We start from the raw sequence: 25,572 nt of genomic DNA on the forward strand, positions 1-25,572 counted from the left end.
AAATTCTAGAAAAAAAAATCTTAAGTCAAAAAGATATAGTTTTTATTCACAAAAATTTTTATTTTTAAAAGTTTAAAAACCAAAATGCCTTTCTAAATACAGGATCTATATTGGATCTGGTCAGCACACCAGACTGAGCCACAAAGGGAGCGGTGAAGAAAGGATTCCAGGCCCCGAAAGTAGTGACGAATCATGGAAGAGAGAACAATACTACCTTAGAGGGGGTGAATACTAGCTTTTCTTTCTTTCACTTTCTTTTAGGGTAAGGAAAAAGTGTGCGAGTTTCAATTGAAAAGTATATAAAACATTGCAATTTTGCCCCTATACCCACTCTTAAAGCTGCTTCTTACCCAAAGGGGTGTTTGGGAACCACAAGTAAATGAAATTGTGTAAGCCTTTTTCTTTACTCGTGTGAAAGAACATCCACATCAGTGTGCCCAAGTGAAATACAGTGTTGGATAGCAAAAACAATTCATTGATGAAACTAGAAAAATAAAGATGATGTGGCAATCTCATTTTATTTATTTATTTAAATTTATACTGCACCTTCAATTATTATTTATAAATAAAATATCTGGTTCCCACTTTCCACTTTCACAATGTCTTAGGGAAGTCAAATATACATTAACTATGCTATGGACCTTCTTTTGCATTTCACTTTTGTATACACTTTCAATGTTTCCTCTTATATTTTCTCCTACATCTTCTCTTCTTTCTGACAAATGAAGCAAGGAGACAATTAAAAAGAAGAGACTCCTAGAGAAGTTATGACATTGAGGAAAGAATGAAAATTAATGGAAATTTTGATGGAAATTTTATTATGATTGATTGGATAATTTACTTAATCATTATTTATTAGGATCTGAAATTAGTTGCTTTAAGACTTGGACTTAGCTTGATTTATTAAGATCCAAAAGTAGTTAGCACTTGTGAAATCTGTTTATAGTAGGCTAATCAGTTAGATTTGCTTGTGTTTAACTGATAAGACTTTTCTGATTATTCAATAAACTTTTTTTATTACAGTTTTCTTGTATTTTACCTGGGCAAGTGTAAGAATCAACCATTACATATTGAGTCAACAATGAATAACTGATCCTACGGTAAAAAAGAGTGGTTCACTTGTTAATGAATAAAATTTTGACTCTATGTTGATGACCTTTTAGCTTGATAAATAACAAACTATAGAACGTATTTGTAGCATTTTATTTGAGTCGTGCAGAAGCACACGAAACGAAATATTTCCCTTTGACTGGATATTACGGGGGTCAAGGCATGAATGGTCTAGATTTGATTAGCTCTAAATCAAACAGTCCATATCTGATGTTATTTTGGTTAAGCAATCAAGTTTAATAAATAAAAAAGCAGCTGCCAAAAAAAAAAAAGAGATGCTAACACAGAAAAAGACCAGAAAACTTGTTCCGTACAGTGTTCATCATCAAGGATAATTTTGCAGAGCTTGAAGACCTATCATCCTCTCAGAGATCTTCTACTGTCAGGGACAAAGTTTTATTTCTCTGTTTTTGTTATCTAGCTTTGTTTTATTGTAAAATTTTTAATCAAGTGTTTTTTATCTGACTGGAATCTCAGTCTTGAGGTTAGATTAAGTGAGGACATTATCTAGAAGCTGTATTGGCTGGTGTGCATTGAGATCAGAGTTGGATCGGGTGTAATAGGCTATCTTGGTCGTATGAACTTGACGTTTCAGATACTTTTCTAGATAGTGGAACATGAGAACATCTCACGGGGTGAGATAAAGATGTGGATGTAGGTAATGTAAAAGTCTATTGTGTTTGTGGTTTGCTTTTGTCGTTGTTTACTTGCTTCCTCTGTTTAGTTTCCAGTCTTAATAAAAATAATTTTTGAAGGAAACCCTATTGAACCCCCAACACNACAACCCCCCCCCCCACCCCCACCCAAAAAAAAAAAATCCCTTTCTAGGGATGCCTGTAGATCCTAACATAAATTGCTTATGCCAATAAAATATAAAATTCTTCCAAAAAATAAACCACTAAGTAAAATGAAGGACCATTTCGAACTCTACTAGAGTTGTGCATTGGAGAAAGGTATAAACTATGAATTGAAATTATAAAGGAATAGCATATATTTGTCGATTTCATCATAAAAGGCCTAGTTAGTAATGTTACCGGTCAATGATTTTTAGTCGACCACCAGGTAACCATAAACCTATATCTCCTGTATGCAACCACCCGTCGTCATCAATTACCTCTTTGCTGTAAAGTTAGTAGAATTTCCATTTATACCAATCTGATAAAGCTGAAAGCATAAAAAGATTAAAAAGATCACAATAAGTAGAAGACATTTACGTCTGCACGTCATCCTTATAATAGCCTTGGAAAATTATAGGCCCCCTAACACAAATTTCACCACGAGGATATGGTTGATCATCAGATGTGTAATTCATTTCAGGAACATCAACAAGCTTGATTTCTGAAAAAATGAACAAAGGATTGAAATAAGAAACTGAGATAAAAATGCAACAAATCATTAATTTAGTTATAGGCATATATTTCCAAGCTGTACTGGTTTATGTTTTAGATTTCTGCTGATGTTATGTTTTAGATTTCTGCTGATGTAAGGACAAAAAATTCTGCTTGTCAATGATGGAAACAGAAAGTATTCAAGAAAATTGAACTTAAATACATGTTATACCATCTCTGTGTAGCATTGTTGAAAGAATAGCGGACGAGCTTTATAATCAGTATACTAAACTAGATAAGTCAAATCAACAAAAGATAATACAGAAATAAAGATATTATACATAGATGCAGATCAAAGATTGTCCTCGATTCCATGAATAACCGTAACGCATCAACAATTATCGGTCGGTTAGATACAAGCTAAAACCATCAGAACACCGTAATGGGACAATACATCATACTCCAAGTTACTGTACAATTCCAAAATAAAATTAAGTTGTGCCGGAAATCATACGTTATTGGAAGGTTAGGAACTCCTAATTTTCCCAACCAAACCTCCATAATCTTTTTCAGTCCGCATCTTTGTTTTTCAACTTACCTAAAATCATTTTCATTTTCTTAATTGCCACTGTAGCACAGTGGTAAAGTTCGTTGCAGAGTGAAAACGGTATGGATTCAGCTCCCATTTTTATCAATACCCTTATTTGCCAGCAAAAATAAAAACAGTACGAGGGAGAAACAAAAACTAACCCTAACAATTAACAGCAAATATCATTAGAATAATGCTGGATTAGGATTCTAATATTCATTTATAAGTATGTAAATGAAGTAAAAGAAAACAGAGGTTTCAGATAAAAATCAATCATATGTAGCCTATATATCTAATAATTGATGTTCATGCCTGTATATAACATGCCAGAAATTTGTAAGTTCATGGCAGGAAATGCCAGGTAGAATATGACATGCATAACATGAAAATTCAACCTAAATGGGGAGTTCATGTTAGGAAATACAACATAGAAGATAACATGCATGCACGGGCACGAATCCATGACGAGAATATCAAGAGAAACCATGTCTGAATTGAACGAACAGGGCAAGTTATGAAATAAAAGCACACGCACGATAAGAATGGAAAGAACTAAACCAGAAACTGGAGCATAATCTTCATTTACATTCCTCTTTTAATCAATTCACATGAACTAAACAGATATAGGATTTTGAAAACGTAGTTATAAATTCAAAACTTACAATAAAATTAAACTTTATTAGGACAGAAGAAGAACAGTATTCTTGATTGTTCAAAATTTTGAAATTTAAATAGAAGATGAACTCTAAAGGAAACCCCTAGAAAGAAAGTATTGAATCCTAATGGAGCTTTATAGTAGATCCACATCAGTGGAAATTTGACACTTTTTGTCCAACAGGAAAAAAGGCATCACATGCACGATTACAGTGTAAGATTACTTAAAATGCTGACTTGCTACATTGACATGGGTATTTCAATAAAATACCAAAAGAGGATCTCAAGAACCTCTATTGACCTATAATTCAAGCAATAGCATCACAAGCAACTATTGCTATAGTTAAGAAGTGCACTCCAAATTATGTTTACCATACGATCAAATTTCTGATGGATAAATGGGAATAATATATTTGTTAACTGGATGACCATTCTGAATATTATTCCAAGTTATGCTTAGCTGATCCTAGAAACAAATAGCATATTCATGCAGCATATTCTAAAACTTAAACCGATGACCATGCAGGTCAAAGAATTGATAAATGAAGGCATTACCTTGAAACAAGAATTTACATCATTCTCAATATCAGAACCGCACGGCACTTTCAGATACATTTTGAGTCATTTGTTTCCTATTTCTATGTAAAACTAGTTACCATTATGTTTTTGGTTATATATATACTAGTTTGCCGTCCGTGCAAAGCACGGTATTTTTTTTTTGCTACAGTAATCCTTTTTTTAATATGTCATGATTTGTTTTTTTGAAGTGCTACAGTATCCCGCTCTGCTACAGTGCCTTTTAAATGCTACAGTATACCCGTGTGCTGCAGTAATATTTTTAATTAAGTATAAGCTAACGTAACACTGCTACCGTAAATGCTACTGTAGCATTTACTGTAGCATGAACAGTGAATCTCTGATCCTCCTATTTGTATAAAGGAATATATATATATATATATATACACACACACACACTTATATTTTCTCTTTAAAAGTGGGAGTTTGGAAAAATATATATATATATATATATATATAAACATGACAAATGATATATATCAAACAAGTTAATTCCAGATGGAGCTTATGAGTGAACAAACAGATGGTTAAATAAGTTAAAAAGTTATTATCAATACGGATGTTGATTCATATTCAGAACTTCAGATTGAATTTAGGCCGCGTATACCATCCAACTAACTTTTCATTTCTTTTCCTACCTTGCAACTGTGGTATTAGTCTTGTTTTTATATGCATTCTCTATCATATCTCGGGCATAAAAGTAATATTGTTTTCTTTGAAATATATGGGGAGTTCATAAAGGACAAAAGTAGTCGAGCTAGTTATAAATAAGAAGGGAGTTGAGATAACAAAAAACAAATAAATAAGAAATTAGTAAAGAGTTGCGCAAAAGTGATACTAGTAGAAGTTTTCTGGCCTAGGTATCTACAACAATCACAATTAAAACTAGCTCATCTGTAGCTGACCAATTTACAGGTTTCATTATGAAAGCAGCAATCACGCTACAGAGACATAGCTGATTTTTATGACTGGTGTACTATAGAAGTAAGAGCCTTGCCAACTAACCCTAAACAATTTAAATTTCACCAAGAAAATGCAAAGGATCACTCGTTCAATTATGCTTTAACACACACACACACACACACACATATGTATTGATGATTCCTTGTGGAAACCTGACGTCCAGTTTCATTCAACCTCCTTTGCACTGAATATTAAACTCAGGCCACAGCAAGAACCATTATAACAAATAAAATATGTATAACTCTTATTTCCTAGTATGACACACGTAAGCTCACTCGCTATTTACACTTTCCAAGATACAATGCAAAGCGAATGCAAGCTCATACTGGGAAAATATAGCAGCATGAGTTTTTCAACAACCTTACCGCTTCATGCAATAACCAAAGTAGATAACTGGAAATGACAAATACTAATATCACCAACAAAGCTTACCACAAGATGGATTTGGAGAACCAACATGACCAGTTAAATTGTCACCATCATCCATTATACTTATCACACAAGATGTTTCTGTCATTCCATAGCCTTCGAAAACCTGGCCTCCAAAGCATCTGCAAGGAGTTTCTTAAACATTTATTCAAAAAGCAAAAAAGAAAAAGGAAACCAAGGGGAGAAAAAGTTGTATATGAATTCAAATTAACAGATAGCGCTTGATTCTTAGCAGTAGAAAGCTTACATTCTTAAGAAATTCATGATATCTGGAGACAGGGGAGAGGCACCTGAAGACATAAATCGAACTCGCCCTCCAAGCCTTGCTTTTATTTTGTTGAATACTAGTCTATCCCACATTGGAGATGGTGCCTTTCCTGCATATCGAAGCATCATTATTTAATAAACCTTCACGTCAGTGATGCTTTACATAACTATAAAAATAAGTTAAGAAGAGGAATACCTATAGACCTATTTCCTCAGAACTGCAGAAGCACATAGGGATATAAAAGTGCGCATTGTAAATGTATGTACATATTTCCTCATGTCAGTAGAACCTTACATAACAAAAAAAATAAGGGAAGAAAAAGGATAACTTTATATATCTTTCCTTGGAGCCACAAGCACTGTACACACGCACATAGAGATGTTTTTTTAAAAGTACATGCATATGTAAGACATATGTTTATATATTAATGCATCCCTACATGCAGCCCTCCCAAACACATGCACACACGCAGACATGTGCTTATATACGTACATGATAACTTTTTAATCACAATGTGTACCAGTTTCATGCACAGCTTTTTCTCATATCCCCCTCCTATTTTCAGGTTATCATCTGTTGTTCGGGGGAGGACAGGAGAATTTGGATTGGATGGGTTGCATTGGATTTGCAGTCTTCAATAAACCATTTCTGTGTGTTGTGAAAAATGAAATGTTGACACACCTACATGGCTACATGCCAAATTTTCTTTTGTTTTTTGTAGACAAAAGAATTTGTTGAATTACATTAACAGGATTACAGATCCGAAGTTTAGATCAGGTGAAGTAGAAATCTGCACTCCCTAACAGGACTACAAAAGCAAAATATTTTTTTCTCTAATCACAAATATACCTCCCCCAACCCCCTCCCGAACCCATACATGTAATTATATACAAATTGTTCGATATAAGCTTTCACAGGAGAACTTTCTCACATGGTAAAAAGTATTTTCCTAATGGGAAAGAAGATCTTAAACCTCTTGATCTCATTGATAGATTATTTTGAGTGCATAAGAAGATTTTGTGGGAGTCATCTCATGGATGGCACTCTGTGGGGTTGTCATAGAAAAATTGCATTATATATGGCATATATATAGTATACATACATACATGAATAAAATCAGATTTTTGCAAGGTCAACCTAGAGGATGTGTGCACGCACTCATACACTGGATGTCCACGTTGGAGTCGCACGCGCATGTATCCACACATGCATGCTTGTATGCATGGACATGCATGTGTGGCACATTACACACAATAGTTAATATACATGCAGTCATACATGTGTTATGTGTGTGTATAATAGAGAGAGGAGATGAATTTGAAATAATCTCTCTTTCCTAGTCTCAACAACAAATATTATTTCATCAACAAATAACAGACATCATGTTACTTCATTCTGAATGTGTCTAGTAAATTTGTTTATAACTTATGCAAAGAGATAAGAGCTTAAAGATGATCCTTGATACAAACCCATGGTAATAGAAAATGGTTCATCTCTTCTTCACTTGTTTCCATACCGGTTGTATAAATGCATGGAATATCATAAGCTTGCTATTTATTGATATTTTATTTTTTTGTCAATACAACGCTATGAAATGAAATCAGCTTTTGAAATATGACAAGCCCATTCCTCAACAGTTCCTCGACCAGGAACACGACACTTGCTAAAAGAGGACTGATGCCCAGTTCAATGTTGGCCAGAAAACATTGCAAAAACTTATCCATGGGAAAAAGCAAGGGTGATGAGACAGTGATGACTCTCTTTTCAATTATTACTCATCTTTTAAACTTCCCGAAGTCTCTCTCAATAACAGAGCACAGTTTGCGAGATTTTTAATCAAATTTAACTGTAGTTGGCTTCAGTCTGAAACTGAATGGTAAAATAAATATCAGCTGTTATAAGACAAAATCAATTGCTTAAGTCTTATTAAGCTTAGATCAGGATTGGCTAAGACAAAGCCTAATGAAAACTGTAAACAGGTATCAGATTTGACCAATTTTGACTGGTGTTCAAAATAAAATTAGTGGAATAGACAACCTCTTGCCTATATGTGACGCATCTCATGGTGATTGGTGAGATCACCAAAGAAGTGACTAAGAAATGTTAGATGGGACATAAATGTTAAACAGTTTAAAAGAATGTTGTTTCACTATTCACTAGGGCTAAGCTCTGGGGCCAAACTGCAGGGTTGGATTAAGGCAAGTCCAAAGTTTGCCCCCTGATTATAGCTTTGTTACCAAAAAAGAAAAAAAAAAGTGTATTGTTAATTGTCTATTTGCGCACATGATACCAACATTTTTGCCTTAGAAAGCGAGGAAGGGATCAACTGATTCATGTCAAGGTTTTTATTTGCTACAATTTTTCCAAGGAATAAAATATGAATCAGCCAATAGAGTGAATAATCACTTCATTAGGCAATATACATGATTCACTTGTTTTCTTTCTGTTTTGGGATAATTTCAAGAATTTGAGTCTTTTGACATAGGTAGCTGCCAAACGAGATTGTTCAAACCACTTTAGGTTCAGCAATGTTATAGGACTAAATCTGAAAATAGTTCCTTTTGACAGCCTCACTCCAACTGAACAGCCCAATCATAATTGTATGTTACCTTCTCAATAGATTTTTGTAACTCGACTTTGATTCACTTCAGAATAGTGGCATCACTCATGAGTCAGCTATTCTGAAATGAAAGGAGTGAAACAGCTAGTTTTTGTTCCAGCTTTTGGCAACATTTGGATGCTAATCTAGTAACCTTTAAGTACTGACTAGAATCTTAAAGTAATACATATGATGCCACATTGAAGCAAGGTAAATATTGGATATAAGGGAAATATCGGAAGACCAAAATTCATATCACATTGCGGATACCGGAAAATATTGGGGATATGTGATATTGGGGTAAATGTCGGAGTGCTATATCATACAATGTCCATACATAATATAATATCGTATATGCAATCTACACATACTTAATAAAATCTAAGTATACAAAAATGTAAATAATATATGTTTATGATCACTAATCAACCTTATAAAACAAATAAAAGTCCATATCGACATTGGAATATTTACTAGAGCCGAAATGACACTCAATATTAGGAAAATCTTGATCTGTCGCCCAAAAATTGCCAAAAGCAGTACATTGTATTGCCACAAGGCATATAAAAGGACATAGCAACCAACATATTGGCTGACAGGCCATGTCGGGATATATTGCCCAAAATTTCCCAAAAGTGGTAAAGGATATTTAGACCATATCGTTTTGCAGCAAGCCTTGTAAAAGGATATATCAGGCCTTGTAGGGGATATTTAAAACAATGCATTGAAGAAGGGAGTCAGGGACAGTGAGAGGATCAATATTCTTAAAGACTGTCAAAAATCATGGAAGCTGTTGTAATATGCGAAAGCAAATCTGAGAATCATAACAAATTATTCTGGCCTTATTTATGTGAACCTCAAATAATATCCTCATGTTAAACAAGGGAAGAAGTACAAAACCGCCGGGAGTAACCTCCTCGGTTTAAACCATAACTTAAATCTTATGACACAGTCGTCACACACATGCTCTATAAATGTAATGTACCAACAATATATGATGTGTATGAGAACATGAAAATGCTGTAGTAAAACTATGTGTTATGTCAATGCATGCATATGTGTAACATGAAATAGTGGCACTAAAACGATTATAGAAAAGCATTGCAGTCAGAACATCATGCAATAACTTCATAAGACACAAAATTAATATTTACGCAAAACAATATTTTTTTCTCAGTATCCTCACTAAGAGTAGAAGAAAAGTATATATAATCCATCTAAAAATCAATTTTTATAATTCATGCATTCAATTTTAAGATTATATCTTCTTTGATACTGATACTTCTCTGTACATCTATGTATTTGATCCGGGATGTATCAGAAGCATCACCAACAGATATCCACCAACTGTTCCAAGTTAGAATATGTTTATAAGGTGTCGTGAGGGCATTATTAGATAAATTTTATTAAAAAATGCACAGGTAGAATAGTCATATACTTGGTCAAACCTAGCTTATTTAGATGAGCTCATAAGCTAGTTGTCCAAAAGTTGGGGAATCCCTGAGTATGCTACCAAATAGGTAGATATGTAAAAGCTTTCTTAAAAGCCACTTTGACATGTCCCGCTGATGAAGAACTACTTACCGCATTGTGGATTATGCCAAACAGTAGGAAATGAAAGGAATCCAATTTCAAATAAACCAGCGAGTCAGACATCTTACCATTTGATATTGCTTGCATCTTGGCGTTGTATGCAGCGTTGAATAGCTTCTCCCTTAGACCACCAGATTGCTTTACAGCATTCATTATGCTACATTAGAAGTGCAAATTATTGCTCAAAATCAAAGTGAACTGGTACACATTGCGCGCAGTAAATAGCATGTAATTGGCTGCAAGACACATTAAGTTACCCAGCATAAATTCTGTTGTACAATCGAGGCACACTAGCAAACAGAGTGGGCCGAAGAATGGTCATATCATCCACCAGTTTTAAATTATCCTGAAATTGGACAGAAATTGGTTACCTATAAAATTTATCAAGGGAGAATACTTTTTATAATTCCGATACACATAGTTACAGTAACATGGTAAATTTATTTCAGTAAATGACAAAAAACAACTATCTTTTTTCACCCGTTGTTAAGATCATTTCCTTACAAAGATGGGCATTGATCCTAGTTGAATGTATCTAATAGTTGGGCTATTCTTACGGTAGACTGTCTGCTAACCACTTCCCCTAATAGGACATGTGAATTAGTTAGGACGGTTTGGGTCAGGCATGTGAAAATATTCAAAAGATATCAATTAGGTATATAATCCACAAATTAGGCACAACAGAAACAACTAAAAGTAATTTAATTATGTAAAGAAATAGAAAATGATCGAACCCCTTGATAGAACCCAACAGCAACCCCAAAATGAGCCAGTGAAATTTGGTTGACACGCTCGTAGATGTGCGCCAAAGGAAGGTAGGAAATATAACTAGAAACAAGAAACAGAAATAAGTAATCAATGTGACTAAATGAAAATAAAAGGTGCAACAAACTGATAACAAGCAAATCAAATTAGAAAATAAGCACGTACGTATCAGAGGGATAAAATTTGATACCCAAGCTAGATCCAGCAGCATTTGCAATCAAATTTGCATGGGTCAGCACTGCACCCTGAGAGGAAAGTTTTATGTTACAGTTGATAAACAAGCATAGAAAAATGAAAAAAAAAAACTTGGACCAAAAAAAGACAAGCAAGTTACATGACATCTCAGTACCTTCGGAGTGCCAGTTGTACCACTTGTATAGCAGATGGTTGCAACATCCTCGGGTTTTGGAGGGGAAAATGGTTGGAGATTATTATAACCCTATATGAATGCAAAATGATAATTGGCAGAAAAATAATTATATAATGAAGATAAGATGAAGCAAAAACTCTAATTTAAGAGTAATGTTAAAATAATATTATCACAAATAAAAAGCAAGCTAAAATCATCAGGTACAGAGAAAATGCAACTATCAACAGCAGTAAACTCGACATCAAACTATCAGTACAAAAGCTTATACTTGTTCACAAGATGAACAATTACAGTGACAGCTTAAAGTTAACCTTCCATAAAACATGAGATTGCAATCAAAATCCATTATCTTTAATGCTAGTAAAAAAAAACTTAACAAAAATAAACACTGTAATAAAAAGTCATATATCATATAACAGTCTTATCATATATCATATAACAGTCTGATGGAGTTGAATGTACAATTTGGAAAAAAAACTTCCAGTGAAATGTCAACTGCAATAAAGATCTAGTTTCATTAATGGTAAACAAAATCATATCAGATTATTAAGCCCTGATATGGAAGTTATAATTTGCACTCACTAACAAAACCAAAATGAAATCAACATTCAAGTTAATCCATATATGTTGTCCATGCTTGACTTGATTTTTTTTATACAATTCCTTTCCATACAATTCCGTCCACCACAGCTACCAATATGTTAACTAAAGCTAGGGCATCTGCGAGGACAATGGAGAAAAACTAGACAAATATAAATAGAACCCTTGCAAGCTGGCCAATGATATAAGGAGAAGCCACGCCAGCAGAAAGTTTGCCTCTCTCATCATTTTCGGGTGAAAGTTTGCACTCCACCGTAATATTGATCAGATAATCACTTCAATGCTGTCTTTTTTGAGGAATAACATCGGTGACCACCAGTGCTGACCATTAATGCTACCTTCATTAAAGCCAAACTGGAAGTCATTTCTACACTTCTACTTCCACATCATCTACACTTTTCTAACCCGAGAAGCTAATAAGCATTAATACATTCTCCATTTCCTGACTACCTCGCATCCTTTTAAATCATACATTTTACTTGTAGAACCAAGTTGACACCAGAACTGCATAAACCAAGGGGACAATTCTCCCAGCAGCTTTGTCTCAGTTTTACTTGTAGCTTTCTGTCAGCAAACGCACCAGCAACCTTCCTCGCCAACCATCGGTTCCTTTAAGTCATTAGAATATCACCACAGTCTCAGTGACACCACTTCCATCTAAAAAGGATCCAATCAATGAGTTGATCGTGTCACTCAGGATTCAAAATATGACCCAGTTTTAACTTATGTCAATCCAATACTGGAAAGTCTAATTATTTCATCTTCATCATTGAATGATATACCTTCACTCTTGAAGTACATAGAAATTCAAGAAAAAGGGGAAAGGATGTCGAACAAAACACCACCTTCATATAGACGGATCTCACTGCAAGAAAATTGCTCCATTATTTCTTGCATGTTTTACTCTTGAGCTCATTTTAACACCAAAATTGGTTGAGACAGGCTGTGGGTACTTCATCAGGTTGACTTCTCAAGTGGATTCAAACCTCAAGATTCCTAATGTGCATCCTTTAAGATACAATGCAAGCCGAAAGTTTATCTATCAGCATTCGAGGTTTGATAATTATGTCTATGTTTTACACATGGCAGGCACCACTATGTTTGATAGTTGTGTTTCAAATCTGAGTGTGAGTGGAGTGGCATGGTCCCAGTATCACTTTGTTAAAAGTGAAATTTGCACAGACCAATTTTAAGAGCTCTTAAGTTGGGACTAGGCGTCAGCAACATTCCACCAACCATGTTTACAGCAAGTCTAAAGTTTTAATATGATCAATACCTGTCATCTACTTAAAGCTAGAGGATTATGGAATAATATGACAAAACTTGGGATACAATCATGACTTCATCAAAGCTAACCACCATCTTTGCAGTACTTGAATGATTAACAACTTTCAACGTTTATATAACTTTTTAACCCTGTAACCCGAGAAACAGCATAGATTTAGGATTTTTTTTTTCTTACAAGCTGAACTTGAACCAGGACCAAAAATAAGAAAATAAAAATCAATCATATTAAGTGTCGTTACCCATTGACATCTAACTAGAGCATTAATCTTAACAAACAAATATCATAAAGCACATTGAATCTGAACAGCGCTTCTTGAAATTGCAAATATTTCCATAGTTCTTCGTCAATCAAAAAGAGAGAGCACATGCAAACAGAAAGGTGTGATGTTGACATATTGTAAGTTCAATCAAAGGTTGAACTGCGCAGAAACTGATTTGTGGTAATTGGCTGATATCACAAATGCTATAATAAAGGCTTATGATTATGCATATCAAGGAAAATTAACATTTAAAAAGTAGCAAGACATGTGTTGCATCTCCCACGTGTTTCCATTCATATGTAGTTTGCAGAAGAACAGTGAAACTTTGGCAAATCAAATTGACTTACTTGATCATGTAGCTTTGAGTACGTAATTATCTTCACATCAGGTGAGGGGACCGATGGAATATTATCTTCAATTCCTCCAACAACCTGTTGTTAATGTGAAAAGGACAGATAAACATTGAAAATTCCTGAGTGAACAACTAACATACTAAGATAGAGCTATTTGTTTAGAGTTTTCTCACCACTATCATTCGTACAGTTGGCATCTGACTTAAGAAGCTTAATATCTGCACCAAAAGAAAATTTAGTATATAACCAAGGCTAAAACTAATAGAAGTAAAGCTAAATAGCATAAAAAAAGAAAATATAAGTTCATGTGGCTAAAAAGCTATTTCTCAATTTCAATGTTTATTTAGCAGAGTATAACATAGATTCAAATGGACTTGTAAAGAAAGCTGATAGTTGGTAAGGGGTGGAAACAACCCAAATAATTACATAGTACATTGAATTTTCGTTCGCATTTGATTCAAAAGTTTACTTAAAAGTAAACGAATAGATTTTAGTATTTGGTTCATAAACGAATAGAATTTAACATGATGTCCATTGAATACGCTTAACTAAATCAAATTCGAATAATGTTTAAGAATTCTAACACAAACTCAATTACCCAAAATCTAACCGAATTTGAATAGCAGAGTATTCAATTTGATTTGGTTCAATTCCATCCCTAACTGCCACGAAGAGTTCTTCCTCTAAATTTTTATGTTTTGCTAATGTCGTTCAGTTGACTTTCTCACACACCCAACTCTAAATATGTGTCTGAACCCCCTCGCCGGCACACATAATTTTTTTTTATCAATAACTCAAACTCTTTAGAGTCTCTGCAATTGAAAACACAACTCCAGGTCAAAAAATCCAACTTCGTCGCGTCATTCTCTCAAACCTATTTGTACTCAAATCGATTAGGAACTCAAACTTAATAAATGATATATAGATATCAGGCTAGGTACTTCACATACTATTGTTTCCCTCCCTCGATGTCTATTCACAGATTCCCCAGTTCACCACACTCAGAATATTCAAAAATCTGCTTTTAAAATATCAAATTCTAGACAAAGTTTCTAAAGATTATTATTTATATGCTAAGTTACATGAATACGGTTACAGGTGTAGGGGACATGGCAAATTTGTAAAAAGTAGGGTACGGGAACATGGCTCCACATACATGAATATATAATAATAATGTACATGAGATCAATATTTTTTTTATTTCATGTGCTATGAAATAAAGTTCCTATAACACTTATAATGAGGTCCGAATATGGGCTCCAATCCAAAAGTAGATGGCTCTCAAATGTGATGTCTTTAACACCCATCCGAATCCGATCGGAAAGTACGATGCTCTTGATATTGTGAACTTTCGCGGGTAAATTTTTAAGTCTTCGCAGGTGAACTTTCGCAGGTACTCGAATCTGATCAAAAATCTAAACGTAGGAGCGGGTAAATTTTTAAGTCTTCGATAACTTTCTAGAGACGTGTTCAAATATGCTAATGAGGCAATTATTGTACGACTTCAATGGAGCTTCACCGGAAGAGAAGGCCATTGAGTGCTTAGCAAGGAGATGTTGTAACTCATTGAAGGCTCATCGAAAGAGACCCGACGATGAAGATAATCAAGAAAATCTCTAGAGCTCATCGGAGGTCGTAATCGGGGTTCATAGTAAAATTCAAAGGATTACGGCGTCATCGAAGGGGGCGGGTAACGTCGGAAGGCTTCGTGGAGAAGTTTTGTTCATCACATGTACTGTTCACCTAAACGGTAACTTTTCCTATTGTATTTAAAAAAAGGATTAGAATTTATGGAATTTTCAGACGAAGGGCTAGAATTGAAGAGGATGGTAAATAGATGGATGAGGTTAAAGAAAGAGATGACTTTGGGATAATAGGTTCACACCATAAGAGAGACAATTCACATGCCAAAAAACACTTCACATGCTCAAGAGTGAATTATCACAACTCAAACTTTTATTAATTAATTAATGGTCTGCCTTCTGAGGAGGCTTACAACATTATCTATAGAAAATGATAATAACTACCATGACAAATCAAACCCCTACATCAACTCTTGAATCCATCAAAGAAAGAAACTGAAATAAAATCTCTATCAAATAAAATCACTAAGATCCTAAAAATCCTAACATCATATCTTAAGGAAATCCTACTTAAAAATAAAGATACATCAAATATTACTAATGGTGTATTTGGCATCACTACAAAACTTGTTTTAGGTGCATACAATCTTGGTCCAAAATGCTAATTTTAGTTTGGCAAAATTTGGCTTCAATAGAACTAGTTTCCCTACTTCAAAATGTAGCCCCTAAGTTAGTTCTTTTGTGGAACAACCTTATTTGGTTCAACTCTGGTCTGGTTAAGAAAATCGACTCCAGACCCACTTTTATTTTAAAGTTGCCAAAGACACCCTAAAATAAAAAATATTCTAATAGATCTTAGAATGTTTTAATGGATGATCCACGATTGTCATGCATCAAGTTACATATTTCTTTTATGATGTAGATTTACAAATTAGGAGATTGCTAGTTTTTAAACTTGATATTCAAAAACCTTCATAATCATAGTTTTAAACTGGGAATGAGCTGAAACGAACTCAATTTATGTCTAACGTGTTTCAAGTTTTGCATGTGAAGTGTAGGATATACGTTCATGAATGAAGTATATCACGAGTGTTTTGAATTAAAACATGTATTATGGAATTAAAACGAACCCAACTAGTGTCAGGCAAGTAAGGTCTCTATTAGAACACCCTATAGAAAGGACCGATCTATATCATTCAGGGGTGGTTAGAGAGTTAGTTTGTGAATTAATATTCTTCTATTTATAGTGTAGATCACTCTCCTATATGGGTGGTTCTGATAGGATCGCTAGTTCGCTACTAGTGTGAGGCCTAGGCACATTTCTTTTTTGTTAAACTAGAGGTGAACAAGATTTTGCTGAAGGTTAGAAGAGGTAGAGGTGTTCAAAAAGTCAATGAAGGAGGCTAGAGAGACATGAGGACATGGAGGTGACAATAGAGAAAATCATACCATGACTTAAACTTTGAAGTCTGAATAACAACTCCTGCTTCCTTAGGCACTCAAAAGACCAAGGAAGACGGTCTAAGTAGTGTCTAGGCCAAAAAAGGAGCCTTTACGACTTTGTAGCCGCTTATTAAAACTATGCGGCAAACAAGAACTGGTGATCATCCAAAGGAGAACAATGACGATCAGCTGAAAGTAGTGAATAAAGAATGACCGGTAACTTTTTCAGATTTTTTTCCTTGCTTAATAATAGCTATATTTTGTTTAAGCTATTGTTTTTGGTGGTTAAACATTAATTGGTCTTATATTTATTTTGAGTTACTTTTTTTTATAATATGAAGTTACTTTTTTTATATTTGTTTTGAGTTACTTTTTTTATAATATGAAGTTATGAACTTATGTTACTTTAGAGACGAATGAGTTCTTTCGTTATCTGCCTGTTGTTTCTTCTCATTTGGCTTCTTCATTCATCATTTATTTTAAATTTTTTATAATGAATTTGATCTACTTTATGATGGTAAATTGATCAATGAAGTCAATTCTTTTTTTCATAATAAGTTGTTGCTTATCATAATTTTTATGTTTTTCAATAGTCTTGCAATTTGTTGTTGTTGATCATAGTTTGATCCTATGTGATATATGACTTATGGTTCCCTCTCTCTCGATTTCCTACCTACATACTAGCTTGCCCTCAAATGATTCCCCATGCATATATTAGATATTTGAGGTCCACATGAACAAAAAAGAATTTGATTCGCTTGGTAGATATTTGCTTTGTCTAGGGTCTGAGATTCAATTTTGGAATATATTGGATTTTATGAACATTATGTTTGCGGTGGGCACTTCAGTGAGATGCACGCATTGCTTTGCGCCTCGCACATGGTGGCATAGTGCAAGCAAAGAAACTTTGCGCCCCACACTACGCCTTGTTCCTTGATAACACTAACCCTACCATATAAGTGTACTCTGGTGGACAGGCAAATTGTGATCCTAAAGACTTAAAATAATAGGAAATGTTTGGCAACTTCCTAATATCCAGGTTAGTAGAGCTTAACCTGGTTAAGGGGTCAAAATGTTGTTTGGGAAAAAATGGACTAACTCTAAACTATTGTTTTTTTTAGTTCAAATTTGAGCACTTATCCAGGATAGGATTGATCCGCCCCTTACCCGGTTCACAACCAATTGGTTAAGGTATTAACCTGGTTAAAGGGCAAGTAGCCAAACACACCCATAGGTTCTTAAATTATCCCAGTCATAAAATAAAGAAACAGAAGGAACAACAAACGAGGGATCAAGAACTTACAGTGCTCAGTGTTTGCGGTACACAGAAGATAACATGTACAGCAGCATGATTCACAATATAGCTAACAGCATCAGGCCCTGAAAATATCACAATTCCAGTACTCAAAGATACAGAAAGAGAATGCAATGATATTCACAATTATCTCATAAATAACGACATACCAAGAGTGTCATATAGTGGCACTGATACATAAGAGAACGCAGAGCAGGCATGATCCACTACAATCCATTCAGGTCTGTTTATAAAATAAAGTCCAATAGAGGCGCCCTGCTCCATGTGAAACAACAACAAAAATATGCCTAAGTGGAAAAAAGAAGCTTGATTATACATAATCTCTTTTTGTATTTATCATTCTAAACAAACAGTAAAAGACAGTTGTCAATATGGACTGACTTCATTTCAACCTGAACCTCAGGTACTCGGTTGAAAGAAAAAGACATAAAGAAACAAAAAAGCACTAAACCATATGACTCACTTTAGGTATACCATGATATATTAAGCCTGAACCTACTGCTGAACGGGATGTACCAGTTTCTCCATAAGTCATCCATTTGTACCTTCAAGGGTGATAAACACAGAAATATATGACCAAGAGTATTCGGAATCATGAATTCGGAAATAACAGAAGAATAGGAAGAATTAGTTCCTTACTCTCCAACAGTACCATCTGGACGTACTCTGGTCCCCAAAAATTTGTAGTCACGAAAAGTATCAACTGCATATCTAGTTAATCGAGTGCACAGTAAAGACAAGTTAGCATAATAGAAAGCAAGATCCTTGCATCACAGAAAGCCCAATCCTTTGGAAGAAAAATGCAAGTCTGAGAATATATGATCCATATTAGTGAAAACAATCGAAAACCAAACCACCGATAGTGACACAAAAGCGGATGCGATCATGCAAAATCTGTATGATCAATGGACTTGACCAATGCCACAGACAACAAAGGAAAGTACTATTAACTACATAATGTCACTAAAAGACAAATCTAAGAAGAGATTAAGTCAATGGCCCTTAAATTGAACTCATGACCACCAGATAGTAAATCACAGTAGAAGGTGGTTTATATTGACAAAAGATACTCACTCAAAGTTATCATGTAAAGTTGCAATGTCAGGCTGTTGTGGGTATCTAGCAACAAGCTTTAAAGGTGCGCGTGCAGATCTGATCAAACAGGAAAAGATTTAATAAGCAGTTACAGAAAAATGTACAGGCAAAACATATAGCTGCTTACCTGTATACATTCCACTTCCCATTTTGCAGCTTTTCTGGAAGACTAACACTATAACCCTGCCCTGCACAAAATTTGAATAACCAGTGATTCCTGAATTCTGGTGCTGGTGAGATCATGACAGTGGCTACTGGTGACATTTACTTCAAGACTGCAAAGACCTTATTACATACGTTTTAAAAATGCCAGGTCTAATGGTCCTTGATTACATGAAAAATGACACTTAGATCAGGCACTTCTGGTGTCACTTTCTACAATGAGTAATCCAATCTAATAAGTCACAGCTTCCAAGACATCGAATAAATATACACTTGATAATCATTACTGTTAAAAATAAAGGTCATAGCTTGGTCATATCATTTAGGGATAAGAAACCATTTGGATCTTTGTCATAATATTTGCCTTATAGATGAATGTCATTCTCTAGCAGATCAAAAAAAAATCTAACTCTATCTGGATTCTGTCAAGAAGGGAATTTGGAGATTGCTCCTCGGTACAGTGGGCTTAATCGATACGACGAAAAGGGCACTCGCTTAGCAAACAGGTTTTCCATCACAGTTCATCACAAAGCCCTCTTATACTCACATTAGGAGTGTCAATGGATTGAGTGATTTTTCCGCACTTTTGTACCGGAACCAAGTTCCAAGTGGGTTTTTCAGAGTAAAACCCACCCATCGTTTCAGATAGCTTTAGATGCCAGGTTGGATTTTTCAATTTTGTATAGCGGAACGTGCGGCCAAGATTAAGGCTTGGGTTAGACATAGACTATAGATCTTTTTTTTTAATCCTCAAGGCTCTACCACTATGATTCTTAATGTACAATTAACAAAAGGTTATATTAAGGATATATAATGTTGCTAAAAATCACGTTTTGTGTCAGCAAAATAATCAAAAGAAGAAGAATCAATGACGAAGCTTGTAAATATAATACACTTCTTAAACGGCATAGCCACAAACATAACAATAGATACTTCTTTTAAGAGGCCTAGCATAAAATTATCCCAAAACAGCTAAACAATCTACAAGAAAGAGAAATTGGCAAAGTAAAGGTGGTATAAGGAATTTAGGTTTCTTGCCGGTAAAGGTCATCTCACCTCTCAATCTAATAAATCTTGATCAAGAAAATTCAATCTTCAAAGTCTAAGGAACTCGTCCTCCAAGCTCAATAAAGCGCCGCTCATTATACTAAATAACGGCCAAATTTTGGGTTCTGCATCAGCAAAATACTTAACAACAACTACAAAGCCTTCATGCCAAATTTTTTATCCCAAATTTTGGGGTTGGCGTACATGAACCCCATTCTCCTTCATTAAGTTAACTATCACAATGTCCTTCTTAATTTCTTCTACCGAGTTCGTTCAGGTCTACCCCTAGTCCTCTTTGTACTACAATCAGCAAAATAATCAAGAAAAGAAAATTAAAAGGCAGAGCTACTAAATATATATAATGGATAAAAGGCAAAGTTTTCAGAAATAATAGAAACTCTTTTGAAGGCCTTATAGCATAAATCATCACTACCAAAACACCTCCTTTATAAAAAATTCTCGACCGCAACTCCTATACCAAACTCGTTCACTGTAGTCCTAGCGACCAGATCTCAACTTCACGGAAACAGTACTAAAAAAAATTTCAGTACCGTGGACGAACTCGCCGGCAGTAGCGCCCGCAGCGAGCTGCGACTCCCGATCATCCACCGGCGACGAGCGGAGGTGGCCGGAGATCGCCTTCAGGCGTCGCTGAGCTGCAGGATCCATCGCACTTGGAGAAAAATCGAAGTAAAAAAAAAAACCCTAAATCTCTCTCTCTCTCTCTCTCTCTCTTGATCTCAGGTTTTTGTTTTCGATTTGTTTTAGTAAAGAAGACAGACAAAAGGAGGAAGTTATGGGAGAGGTGAGGGCACGGCGCTCGAGGGGGGATGGGTTTAAAAAGGGGTGTCGGATAGCGTGGGGTCGTGTGAGGTTTATCTTGAGCGGTTGCGTGCGGGGACGCCAGTTTTTTTTTTATTATGACGTACCCGCAGGTTTTTTGCAAAATGCCTACATATTTTGACTATTGAGTTTTGCCTTTTCATCTTCTTTTTATCTTTTAGAAGATTTTTCTAGCGTATATACTCTTGGAAAGTGATTTGTTAAGCCTGTTTAGAATCTGGATTAGTTTGGACGTGAGGTTTTATGTTTTGCCCAATCATGGATGTTGATGTGGGATTAGTGGGAGTAAACAAGATTTGACTAAAAAGCATATGTTCCGATGTTCGAATAACCACCTACGTCTAAGTCTAATTATAAAGAAAACTTTTCTAATTATAAAAAAAATAGTCAAAATCATTGTTATTCTCAAACACTAAAACTGATCACAATGACTAAAATAAAACTTATTTAATAGTCAAAATCATTGTTATTCTCAAACACTAAAACTGATCACAATGACTAAAATAAAACTTATTTAACGGGTTAATAATTTAGTCATTCTCTCAAACACTAAAACTGATCACAATGACTAAAATAAAACTTATTTAACGGGTTAATAATTTAGTCATTCGGAATATCGAATGGGATAACTATGTTAATATTTCTCATTAATTTCTCTTCATTAACCCTTTGCCAAACGGGGCCTTGGTGATTTGATGTTCCACCCTCAAATCTTCATATATTGATATTAGCCTCTCAAATCTCCATGTCGTGTCGATATAAGTCTCTAGAGTTAGATGGGGTGATAAATGTGAGGGTATATTTCGTTAACTTTATCACTGCCATAAAGACAATTATGACCTTCACTTAACATGTTAATTACTCCACCAATCCAAACCATTCCAACTTTCTTCTTTTTCTCCTTTAATGGTAAAAAACAACGGGCTTATAAAATTCCATTGGTTCTCCACTCATCTACACTCCATTTCTCCTTCTCCCAACTTAGATCCTAAACCCATTTGAATTAAAAAGGCGACGATTGAGTTTTCTCACTTGTAGCACTTAGGTCCCGTTTGGTACGCGGTAATGGGGTGGAATGGAATGTCATTCTCACTTCTCATTCCCTCTTACCAAACAAACTAGTTTTTAGATGTTGGAATGACCATTCCATGGGAATGGTCATTCCCACTTTTTGTGGGAATGAGCATTCCAAGTGAGAAGATAGGGAATGATCATTCCCATTCAAGGGGAGAATCAAATTAGTTAGATTTTTTTCAATTATACCCCTATTAATAATAAAAATTAATTTAAAAATCATGGCTTTTGACTACGTATTCTCATTTTCTCTTTGTTTTTTAGGTTCCACCGAAACAAAAAGGCCTTCTTTCTATTCATCGCCCCTGAAATCGACGTATTCTCATTCTTTATATTTTTTTGGACCTATGAAAGATGCAATAATCTTTTATTTATTTTTATTTAATTATTTAAGACTAAGAAATAGTGAGAATTATTTAAAAAATATAAACGAAACATACACCTGATCGATAACATGCCCATCAGTATAGCACATACCTAGATTAATATAACATATGCATAAATAATTTTTTTTATAGTTATTATCATTAATGTTTATTTTTATCTTATTAAAAATCTATGTTGTTATAAGGGTATTATTAGAAAATGAGATTTCATTCTCACTTGTGAACTAGTGATACCAAACATGGGAATGAGAATTAGATTTTCATTCTAGCTTCATTCTACAAACGCACCCAAACAAGAGAATGGGAATGACCATTCCATTCTCACATACATTCCATTCCATTCCTTCTTCCATTCCATTCTCACTTGACTTCATTCTCACGTACCAAACGAGGCGTAATAGATTTTTACACATCAATTATGAATTACGAGAATTATTTTCAAAAAACCTAGTTATGAAACAAACTAAATGACTAACTAATTGAAAATCAATGAATTAATAGAAAAAACATTAATCAAATCCTAAAGCCTCAAACCACTTTCTCCTCCTTAGAAGATCTGCACATCAACTATGAATGGTGACAGTTATTTTCAAAATCCTAGTTATGGAATAAACTAAATGATTAATTAATTGCATCAAATCAAATAAATCAATAGAGAAACGTTAGCCAAATCCAAAAGCGTCGGACCTCTTCCATGATATTTATAGGCATTGAAAGAGTTTGCACTTCATCCACCTCGGTGTCTCCTTCACTCGACCCCTCGCTCTCATCGCCCTTATCGGTCTCATCACCCACTTCCCTAACCCTCTTCTTCTGCAATTTCTTTAATAAAACCCCATCATCACCCTCACCCTCATTCTCACTATCGGGAACTACAAGCTCCCAACTCCTCTTTTGCTCTGGAGTCACTAGTCTATTCCCTTTTCTTCTCTTGGGCATTTTATCAGACACCTTCTCTGCATTCTCTTTAAGCCCAGAGATCTCACCCTCGAGCTCTTCACACTTCCTCCTCCACCCAACAACCTCTACAAACTTCTCTCTAAAGTCCCTATCTTTCCTCCCCAAATCCTCTACTAAACTTTTAATCCTATCTTGATCTCTCATCCCTCTTTCTCTTAAAACACTCCAGTCCTCTTTCTAACCTCGCAACTTTCTCCTCGAGGGCTGAGCAGTTTCTACACCATTTCTCGACCTCTTGCCGAGCGACGAGGTTGGCGACCTCGAGCTCGGCGATTTTGGTGGCATTACTGCTGGTTGTGGGCTCAATAGTCATCTAGTTTATGTTTCCTGCAATTATTGCAAGCTGTAGGTAAAATGGGGAAATGGGCTTTTGAGTTTCTGGGGTTTTGAGCTTACCGAGATTGCCGAATCGGGAAATGGGGTTTTGAGTTTTGAGGGTTTTGAGCTTACCGAGGTTGCAGGCGGCGGCCATTGGAGAGAGTGGAGAGATTGGAGGAGGAGGTGAAGAGTGAGCGAGAGCGCTCGAATTTCTTGGGTCTCGGTGTGGAGAACCGGCGGGTGGTTGGCACGTGGAGAATGTTTAAGACAACTGGCTCAGGCGTTTTCCATTTGAGGTAACGTCCACACCAAGTTTGACTAGAAAACATTTATAACAATTAATGATAAAAAGTATAGAAAAGAAATTTTTTCGATATGGGTCCATCGAATCTGTTATATTTTGAAATTAATTCCTGAATTTTTAAATGTTTTGAAATTAGTCCCCTCAATCCTTAAATGTTTTGAAATTAATTTCGCAAATCATAATTTGTCTCTTAGATATTTGAAATGTTTTGAAGTTAGTCCCTTTAGTTAGCATCAGATTTAAAAATCTTGAAAACTAATTTCAAAATATTTAAATATTTATGGGGACTAAATTCAAAATATGATTGACTTAGGAAACTAAGGGGCTGTTTGGTTGTATGTTTTTACCATGTAAAAGGATGTAAAGTGTAAAAAAGTGGGTCCCAATGTCAGCTTTTATCACTTTCAATTGTTTGTTTGTAGTTGTGAAAATAGTGTAAAGTGATTTCATATGCTGATGTGGCTTGTAAAGTGATTTCATGAAAAAAAGACATGATTTTAGGAGAAAGCTAACATTGAAGTTAGGAAAAAATAATAAAAAATAATTCCAACCAATATGATCATTTGAGTAGGGATAAAGTGATTTCATGAAAAAAATACATGATTTTAGGAGAAAGCTAACATTGAAGTTAGGAAAAAATAATATAAAATAACTCCAACAAATATGATCATTTGAGTAGGAACCACTTTTTACACTTTCCAAACAAACAATTAAAGTTTCATTTTGCAAACCAAACAATTGTTTTATGATTCTAATGGAACCAAAAACAAACAAAGAAAAGTATAAAAATGAAATTGATGAGGTGGACAACAACTTTCCTAAGTTGTGTCATAAATACACAACTTTACCAACAACAACCAAACAGCCCCTAATTTTAAAAGACATAAAAATTCGGAGTTCATACAAACCATAAAGATTTGGGGAATGCAGTGGTTGACACGTGGCATTATAGTACGACGAGTGGTCACTTACAAAAGTTTGACTAGAATATATTAAAATTAATTATCAAAGTTTAGCAAAATGGAATTTTCAGTATTGGTCCCCTCACCTTTCATATTTTGTAATCAGTCCCTCAAACCTTCATACTCTCAGACCAACCCTTTTAAATTTTGAAATTAGTTCACAAATTTTCATATTTTAAAATTAGTCCTTCAGATATTTGAAATATTTTGAAATTAATCTCTTTAATTAGCACCAGGTTAAAAGATCTAGAGGATGATTATTTTTAAGAGATTTAACATATTTTAAAATATGAATTTTTTTTTTTTTTTTGGGGGGGGGTCAAAACACCTAAAGAT

The 25,572-nt window shown here is 34.8% G+C and overlaps 2 protein-coding genes across 2 annotated transcripts in view; both read right to left on the minus strand.

The window, feature by feature from the left end:
* The window catches only part of LOC109831595 (long chain acyl-CoA synthetase 6, peroxisomal-like), a 23,156-nt gene extending 1,949 nt beyond the window's left edge, over window positions 1-21,207 (minus strand). The window contains exons 1-18 of the mRNA XM_020398948.1: window positions 20,941-21,207; window positions 19,308-19,368; window positions 19,160-19,237; window positions 18,725-18,796; window positions 18,549-18,630; window positions 18,235-18,340; window positions 18,074-18,150; window positions 13,918-13,962; window positions 13,739-13,822; window positions 11,224-11,313; window positions 11,040-11,119; window positions 10,844-10,937; window positions 10,367-10,455; window positions 10,178-10,266; window positions 5,897-6,026; window positions 5,653-5,771; window positions 2,325-2,448; window positions 2,145-2,231 (exon numbers count right to left, since the gene is read on the minus strand). Of these exons, the coding sequence (XP_020254537.1) occupies window positions 2,145-2,231; window positions 2,325-2,448; window positions 5,653-5,771; window positions 5,897-6,026; window positions 10,178-10,266; window positions 10,367-10,455; window positions 10,844-10,937; window positions 11,040-11,119; window positions 11,224-11,313; window positions 13,739-13,822; window positions 13,918-13,962; window positions 18,074-18,150; window positions 18,235-18,340; window positions 18,549-18,630; window positions 18,725-18,796; window positions 19,160-19,237; window positions 19,308-19,368; window positions 20,941-21,058 (1,625 nt within the window). The 5' untranslated portion in view covers window positions 21,059-21,207. The remainder of the gene's footprint in view (window positions 1-2,144; window positions 2,232-2,324; window positions 2,449-5,652; window positions 5,772-5,896; window positions 6,027-10,177; window positions 10,267-10,366; window positions 10,456-10,843; window positions 10,938-11,039; window positions 11,120-11,223; window positions 11,314-13,738; window positions 13,823-13,917; window positions 13,963-18,073; window positions 18,151-18,234; window positions 18,341-18,548; window positions 18,631-18,724; window positions 18,797-19,159; window positions 19,238-19,307; window positions 19,369-20,940) is intronic.
* Window positions 23,092-24,260, minus strand: LOC109829616. The gene is made up of 2 exons (XM_020396674.1): window positions 24,103-24,260; window positions 23,092-23,979 (listed from the first exon to the last, which is right to left on the minus strand). The coding sequence occupies exon 2, from the start codon at window positions 23,794-23,796 to the stop codon at window positions 23,341-23,343; it is 456 nt and encodes a 151-aa protein (XP_020252263.1). The 5' UTR covers window positions 23,797-23,979; window positions 24,103-24,260; the 3' UTR covers window positions 23,092-23,340.

The sequence above is a fragment of the Asparagus officinalis genome, chromosome 2, assembly GCF_001876935.1.
Source record: "Asparagus officinalis chromosome 2, Aspof.V1, whole genome shotgun sequence".
Taxonomy (NCBI): Eukaryota; Viridiplantae; Streptophyta; class Magnoliopsida; order Asparagales; family Asparagaceae; genus Asparagus; species Asparagus officinalis.

Bases quoted from the DNA above. Each gene is read 5' to 3' on its own strand.
- LOC109829616 (XM_020396674.1), bottom strand. From the start codon at position 23,796: ATGAGAGATCAAGATAGGATTAAAAGTTTAGTAGAGGATTTGGGGAGG.